Raw genomic sequence first — 8,647 nt, forward strand, 5'->3', positions numbered from 1 at the left:
CTCCCCCCCCCCCCCCGTCCACTGGCCACAATTTTTCCAACTGCATCCTGGGAATTGTGGTTTCCTGTCGTAACGACTGTAACTTCATTACGTCATTGCCCGCCCCTCCCGCCCTTTACAAGGAGCCCAACTGAAGCCCTTGTGGAATAGGACCAAAAACAGTCGTGTTAAAATGTTGTTAAATAAAATGTTCCGCCCACAAAAATAATAAAACAGTAAAGTAGAACAATTTTACAAAATTCAACCAACATTTTTATGTACTGAATAATGTAATTTGTGTGTGATTTGTACAGTACAAAAATAAATGAACGGACGTACAGTGGAGTAGGAGAGGCTAAGTCAAAAAGTTATCAGACAAAATTAAACGTTTATTTATGAGAATAAAACATATTTTAACACATTTCTAAAAATTGTGGAGGATTATTTTCTTCTTTAACCCAAATGTGTTCATTTAAGCACTGAATCCATTCCCTTTTTTGAAAAAATCACATGAAGCTAGGTCAAAACCCATTGCTAAGTGTCGCTAACTTGTGCTCCTGGTTTCAAAATCATTTTTTAAGGTTGAAACGATTATAAAATCAGACAGCTTTAAAAAAAAGATTTGTCGCTATACTTTTAGCCTTGTATTTCACTATAACTCTTATCTTGATATTATTTATTAGCCTAGCGTTTGGTTTTTTTTCCCTTCAATGACCTTCGCTAGCTTTCGCAGACCAAACAGTCGGTTACTTCTCACATGTGCTCACGTTCAGATACTGGATATTTGATTCTATACTGAAATAAACATTTTTGACAAGATGAAAAAAAAAAAAATAAATGTGTTAGCATTTCCCTCCGATCGGATGTTTCGAAACAAATACGCACGTAAAAAAAAACAGTTCCAATTCAAGGCCATCTGTCACTGTCGACACCCGTATCTGTTGATTTGAAGTCAGAGGCCTCAGTCGTGTCTTTACATAACCATGAGGTGGCGTGGGGGGGGCGTGGGGGGGAGACCTCTCACGAACCAACAACCCTGGTCCGAACCTTCTGGAAAACGTAAAAGTATCTGATAAGGAAAGTCGGAAAAAAAAGTTGTTCCTTTAAGACGGTGAGCTTGATTAACTTTTTTTTTTAGTTAAAATAACCAAGATTTTTCTCACTTTAAAGTTCCATAGTGTAGCGGTTAGCACGTCTGCGTTTGATGCAGAGGGTCTCAGGTTCGATTCGCAGAAGAAGGTCACTTTGGATATTAGCGTCTGCTAAATTAAAATGTTAACGTTTAAGGTGAATTTCTAATGCGAAAATCTTGTCTTGGAACTTTTTTACTACATCCTTGTGTGATCGTGTGTCGTGTGTGCGCTGACGTCAATCATCTCCACTGAACAGGTTAGCATCATTTTATTTTGGGGTTTTTGTGCATCAGGGTGAAGGGGAAATCAGTGTACAGTACGATACGGTAGGGTAGTGTCATAGAAATACAACGAGGAACCGATGATTCACAGGCCGGTCGTTCACACTGGGGTGAGATCGGATAAAAGCAATAAATTAAAAAAGCGAAATCAACTGTGCCGTCACATCTCTCTCTTTTTTTGATTTGCCTGATTCTTGACGTGCAGTCAGTCTCCCGCCTCCTGTCTCCATCGCGTGCGCCGGGGGCCAAAAGCTCCAGGGACCTCCCCGTGTTAGCAGGCGTGAGCCGTCTCCATGGAAACGTTGTCAGCCATCCTCAGCCTGAGGTGGTTGGCAAACTCCACCTGCGTCTGCGAGAGCATTTTGTTGATGATCGTCTTCGGGATCCAGCCCTGTGGGTGAGGGAGGAAGACGACCGCAGTGGGTTAGGGTTCCAGGTTTTTGGTGTTTTGGTGGCGTTTGTACCAAAAGACATAGCTGACATATACAGATATATACAGTACATATATATATATATACATATATATGTGTATATATGTGTGTATATACATATATTCATATATTGTGTATATATGTGTATATATATACATATATTGCATATATATGTGTATATATGTATATACATATATACACATATATATTGCATGTGTATATATACATATATTGCATATATATGTGCATATATGTATATACACATATATACATATATTGCATATATATGTGTATATATGTATATACACATATATACATATATATGTATATATGACTATATATGTGTGTATATATACACATATATTGCATACATATGTGTATATATATATATATACACATATATACATATATTGCATATATATGTGCATATACTGTATGTATATACACATATACTTGTATATACAGTATGTGTATATATGTCTGTATATATACATATATACATATACTGCATATATATATATATATATGTGTGTGTATATATGTATATATATATGTATATATATGTATATATGTTTATGAGTTTAAGTAGTAAATGACGTTTTTGGAGCCACTCACCTTCAGATCCATGTTCAGTAACCAGGTGAACTTGGTCTTGTTGGGGTCGTCAGCACATGGTTTCATGACGATACATGTAGGACCGTTCTCTGCCCTGGAAAAAAATAGGTCATGAATTACACCAGGGAAACCAACATCCATCCAATACATCCATCCATCCAACCAACCATTCATCCATCCATAATCTGACGTCTAGCATATGATGCTAACATTTAGCTAAAACCTACTGTCTGGACTGTCTGGTTCATAAAGACAGATGTGTTAAAGCCCCAGTAGGTGGCGCCCGTGTCCGTGACTCACCTGACCACGCCGCTCTGCTCGGGCATCGTGGGATGTTTGGTGGACATCGCAGCCAGGAAGCAGGTGGAGCCTCTCCGTTTGGCACATCGGACACTGACGAAGTCTCTCCGGCCCAGCACGTTATCCGCAGGCTCACTGATATTTCTGACAAATTGAACCGTGTTCAGGGTCAGATTTCCAGTTTATACAGTTGCTGATGTAATTATGTGTAATCGGAGGGCAGCGATTAACTGATATTTTTGTGTTGGATTAAAATATATCCATATTTTAATCCAACACTTCAGATGAGAAACTGACCTTCTGTATGAGATGGCAATGATGTTGTTGTCATCTTTCAAGGAATTAATTTCTCTTCCATCCAGGGTGTCAGTGGTTGCAGGTACGGAAATGTTTAAATAAGTACAACACCCTGCTCTTTGGAGTTGAGTAAATTACCTGGGTCTTTATTGTCACAAATTGAAGTAATTAGGTCAAAGTCCACAGACTGTGAAGCCATTATTGGTGATTGATTGGTTGTATTGTGAAAAAGTGAAAAAAAGCTAGTTAATTGAAAAGTAACACAGTTCAATTCCCACCTCTCCTGTGGTACACACACACGTGTATATATATATGTGTATATATGTATATATATGTATATAGTACATACACATATACACAAATATATTGTATATATGTATATATGTGTGTATATATATACACATATATACATATTTGTGTATATGTGTGTATATATACATATATTGCATATATATGTGTATATATGTATATACACATATATACATATATATGTATATATGACTATATATGTGTGTATATATACACATATATTGCATACATATGTGTATATATATATATATACACATATATACATATATTGCATATATATGTGCATATATGTATATACACATATATACATATATTGCATATATGTGTATATATACATATTTTGCATATATATGTGCATATATGTATATACACATATACACGTATATATGTGTATATATGTGTGTATATATACATACAGTATATACATATACTGCATATATTTATATATGTTTATGAGTTTAAGTAGTAAATGACGTTTTTGGAGCCACTCACCTTCAGATCCATGTTCAGTAACCAGGTGAACTTGGTCTTGTTGGGGTCGTCAGCACATGGTTTCATGACGATACATGTAGGACCGTTCTCTGCCCTGGAAAAAAAAAGGTCATGAATTACACCAGGGAAACCAACATCCATCCAATACATCCATCCATCCAACCAACCATTCATCCATCCATAATCTGACGTCTAGCATATGATGCTAACATTTAGCTAAAACCTACTGTCTGGACTGTCTGGTTCATAAAGACAGATGTGTTAAAGCCCCAGTAGGTGGCGCCCGTGTCCGTGACTCACCTGACCACGCCGCTCTGCTCGGGCATCGTGGGATGTTTGGTGGACATCGCAGCCAGGAAGCAGGTGGAGCCTCTCCGTTTGGCACATCGGACACTGACGAAGTCTCTCCGGCCCAGCACGTTATCCGCAGGCACCTCGTGGGTGACCATCGTGTCCTGGCCGATTCTTTGAAGAATCTACAGCAGGTGGCGCCCGTCGGGACGTTTTTTTTAGCCTCAAACTGACTCGGAATGATATCGTACGAATCGTCGGATGATTTACCTTGACCTCTTTGATTTTGGGGTTCCACTCCCCCATCTGCTCCATGTTGCCCACCAGCTCCTGGTAAAGGTTGTCGGGATGTTGCTCCATCATCACCTCCAGCTTGAACACCTTCCCGATGTCTGGTATTTCCTTACTCAGGACCTTGTCTCCGTTGGCCTGCGGATGGATTTAAACACACGCCGGAGGTTTTTTTTTTAGGTATCTGCTCAGGACCCCGAAGGCAACGGTGGCACGGCGATCGTTTACTCACGTCTGCGATTTCAGTGGTCCAGCCGTCCTGCTCGCTGAGGATGCCGATGGCCCTCTGCAGGGCCTCCTCCCCCTGCTTGATGTAGGAGACCTCCTCCTCACTGAACTGCTCCTCCTCTCTGATCCGAGAACCTGAAAGAAAAGGCGGGAGTTGGGAATGTGGTTGGAAGAAACTTTTGGAAACAACAAATCAAATACTATCACTACTGTGATAGTACTAGTACTAGTACTTGAGTAGTATTTAGTCACTGTGGTAGTAAGGATTGTACTACATTGTCAAATCGTACTACTTAGAAAAAAACACATTTTTCGGACACTTTTTTTTTACGAATATTTTTAAACCTTTTAAAAAAGATATATAGATCTCTACTGTAGTACTACTACAGTACTTCAAACTTCAAATTGTATTTGCAGCTCTTGGTCAAAATATTTAGCCAAGACTCTCCAGTCCATCACATGTAGAGACCAACACCTATGATTGATTTAGAGCAGGGGTTGTCAAACATATGGCCCACGGACCAAAACCGGTTCACAAGATTGGTCAGTCCTCTTGATAATTTTTAAAAATAAAAAAAACAAAAAATTTAAAAAAATACGCGAACACTTTGCGTTCAGATTATTTATGTAAAATTATATTTTAATAAATATTAATAAATAATTTTTAACTAATAAACTTGTACTGTTTTGCATTAAAAACAAAGCAGAAAAAAAAACATGGACTTTACAGTCAATGATTATCATGATCGTACTGGTCCGGCCCACGTGAGGTCTAATCCGGTTGTACGCGGACCCTGAACCAACACGAGTTCGACACCCTGGAGAGTTACTTCATACGCAAATACCGCATTTCGGAAATACTCACTGAGAAGAGAGCTCCTCCTGCGAACCTGGCTGATCCAGTTACCGGGACTCGGACCCGCCAGTCGGTTCAGCTCGTGGTGAATGGCAACCATGGCGTTCCTTCTCAGACCTGGGAACAGGTTCAGGTGAAAAAAAAATTTAAATTTTAGAAAACTATTCTGGTTTCATTCGTCAATCTGCTCCGAACGGAACGGAACGGACCGACATTGAGGCCGAGGAGATCGCGACGAACGGGACTCACCGGTCATGTTCCTCATGTGTCGGTAGGAGATGCCAGCGCACAGCTTGAAGGTCGCAGGCAGCATTTTCAGGCAGAGGACTCTGGGTAAAAAAAAAATATTATAAAATATTTAACGAAGTTGTTGGCGCTCCTGAAAAGACCCGGATCGACGAGTGATGGAAGTCTCCGGAAAACGAGAGAGAGAGCGAAGGAAGGTGTCTGTCTGTAGGAGCTCCAGAGAGTCGGTCTTTATAAGAGTGGACCCACAAGGCCGTGCTGCTATCAGCCCCCCCCCATAAACATCCCCGCACCGGCCGTCTCGCCAAGGCTACGCGTTGACAAGGCGAGCCTTTCCTCTGACTCACAAACACAGTGGAAGATAACGTCCAGTACACACACAGACACACACACACACACACACACACTGAGTGATGGGAGTCCATATAAAGGTCAGTCAGTGACTCATCCTTCCTCCGGGGGGCTCCACTAACACCCACTGTGGAATCTTTTTTTAAACTTTTATTTATTTTTTTACTCACATTCTTCAGTCGTCGATATGTAAAAACGTTCATTTACGTCGACCGTCGTGGTGTGTGTGTGGTCGCAGAGTCGTGAGGTCAAGAACGATGAAGTCACCTGAGGGGCAGATGGAATCAGGGCAGATATTATCAGGGCCGTGATACTTTCTTTTTTTTATCTAGTACAATGACTCAGCACATACAGTACAGTCCGCAAAAAATACTCGCAGATATTCAGCTCCCTTTACGACTTCCTGTTGGAAGACTATTTTCTGAGCATTGACCTACAAAGGTTTCCGATCATTTTCTGCTCTGCGTTGTATTAATATAAATTGTTTATAATATCGACTGTTTTGTTTTTGTACATTTTTGTCAATTCTTTTTTGGGGATTACTGTTGATTTTGGGGATTATACCAAAAAGTTAATTGAATCAAAACATGTTTCGTTGTTAAAAAAAACTCTACAAGTTATTAATGATCATGACACGTTTTTTTTGGTCTTTTTCATAAATAGGTTTTATAAGTGAAATGTTCGGACAAAAAAAAAATTCCGGCGGATTATTCTAGATTACCGTGACGTTAGCGCGAAGTCGGCTCTGCGTTAATCTGATCCTGTTTTTTTTTTTTTTTTTCCCTTTCCTTCACTCGTCACATGACCTTCTAACGCTGTTGTCTCTGAAAGCATCAACACGCTAAGACAATATTGCTCCGAGATAGTTTGGTTTCCCTGAGCGGGAGCGATTAAAGGTTGTGAAAACACCGCAGCAGCAGGTTGTTGTGGAAGCTCCGGGATTGATTCACGCCACTGTCACATGGGCGAGGAGTGAAAAAAACAAAAATAGAAAATCAAAACTCTGAAATGCACTTTATGTAGATTAAAATTATTATTATTAAAAAAACAAAACAAACAGTGGTTCCAAAATAAGGGGCGCAACCCCCTAGAGGCACAGAGGTTTTGCAGGAGGGACTGAGGCAGATAAATTTCAATTTTGGAAATTGGGTAAAACAGTTTTTTTATAAATTAAAGTTTTTTTTGCTGTAAATGTGTCAACATAGGGGGTGTGGGCTTCACAATGGTACATCCATAAAAGGACGGGGCTGCAGTACAGTAAAATAAGAGCTGGAGTGAACGGATGGGTCGGAATCACAAGCCGAGTGGGGCGAGGTCACAAGGTCAAAGGTCACCGGGGGTCAAAGAGGCGAAGGGTAAAAAGCAGACAGACCAGGTGACGTAGTCAAACTACAGCACTGACTTTAGGACTTGAAAGGACACAGTGGGCGTGGCTTCCACATGTACATCACAACAATTCACTGCGGTATTGCACCGAGTACTGCAGTAGTAGTAAGTACTGTGCAGGCGGAGAAAAAAAAAAAAAAACCTAGATGTAAATGTGACGGACAGTCGTTTCGACCAGGAGGCACTTCAGTCTCAAACAGACGGCGAAAAAAAAAAAAAAATTGCAAAATTGTCAGACAGAAAAAACATGAAAAAAATAAAATAAAATAAAAACAAAAAGATTTTAACGTCCACCTCTCCGTTCCCGAAACGGAATAAAAGTGTCGACGCGGCAGGATTTTGTTTGCGATTGTCAAAGGGGGACGGTTTTTTAGAATACACATATACATGTATTCCTCCAAAAGGAGGACTTAAATGGGAGTGGACTCAAGAGGACTCAAGTGGGAGTGGGTGTGTCCGGTCGGGTGACACTGACGGGGTGTTTGAATACTACCACTACCACTACTGCAGTATTTCAGGTTATACTCCTGAAGCAGAAATATTTAAACATCTGGGACACTTTGTTGGTCGTCCACCCTGCAGGACAGTCGAGGTCACTACAGGCAAGTGTCACTAAAATACGTCTAAAATATATTTTTATTTTTAACTTTGAAAGTTTACAACATTTACCAACAAGGGGAAACAGGCTCTTAAGTTTTGTTGTGCTTACAGCACCCTCTGCTGGCTATATATATACAGTGCCCTCCAAAAGTATTGGAACGGCAAGGACAATTCCTTTGTTTTTATTGTATACTGAAGACATTTGGGTTTCAGATCAAAAGATGAATATGAGACAAAAGTTCAGAATTCCAGCTTTTATTTCATGGTATTGACATCCAGGTGTGTTAAACAACTCAGGACTGAGCCCCTTTTCTTTGAACCCACCCACATTCCAAGTGAGAAAAAGTATTAAACAGACATTATTAACATAAATTAAATTAAAATTAAAATGTAATATTCGGTGGCGTTACCCTTACTTGCAATAACTGCATCGAGCCTGCGACCCATTGACCCATTCACCAGGCTGTTGCATTCTTCATTTGAAATGCTGTTCCAGGCCTTTACTGTGGCCTCTTTCAGTTCTTGTTTGGTTCTGGGGGCTTCTCCCTTCAGTCTCCTCTT

At 40.1% G+C, this 8,647-nt stretch overlaps 1 protein-coding gene across 1 annotated transcript; it reads right to left on the bottom strand.

Moving 5' to 3' along the window:
• Window positions 1-1,316: 1,316 nt before the first annotated feature.
• On the bottom strand, window positions 1,317-8,288 carry LOC103396908 (steroidogenic acute regulatory protein, mitochondrial-like). The gene is made up of 7 exons (XM_008335151.3): window positions 5,753-8,288; window positions 5,513-5,620; window positions 4,652-4,782; window positions 4,399-4,557; window positions 4,138-4,313; window positions 3,838-3,931; window positions 1,317-1,784 (listed from the first exon to the last, which is right to left on the bottom strand). The coding sequence occupies exons 1-7, from the start codon at window positions 5,814-5,816 to the stop codon at window positions 1,665-1,667; spliced, it is 852 nt and encodes a 283-aa protein (XP_008333373.1). The 5' UTR covers window positions 5,817-8,288; the 3' UTR covers window positions 1,317-1,664.
• Between the last annotated feature and the right edge of the window lie 359 nt (window positions 8,289-8,647).

Source organism: Cynoglossus semilaevis, chromosome W, assembly GCF_000523025.1.
Source record: "Cynoglossus semilaevis isolate Cse_v1.0 chromosome W, Cse_v1.0, whole genome shotgun sequence".
In the NCBI taxonomy this organism is placed as follows: domain Eukaryota; kingdom Metazoa; phylum Chordata; class Actinopteri; order Pleuronectiformes; family Cynoglossidae; genus Cynoglossus; species Cynoglossus semilaevis.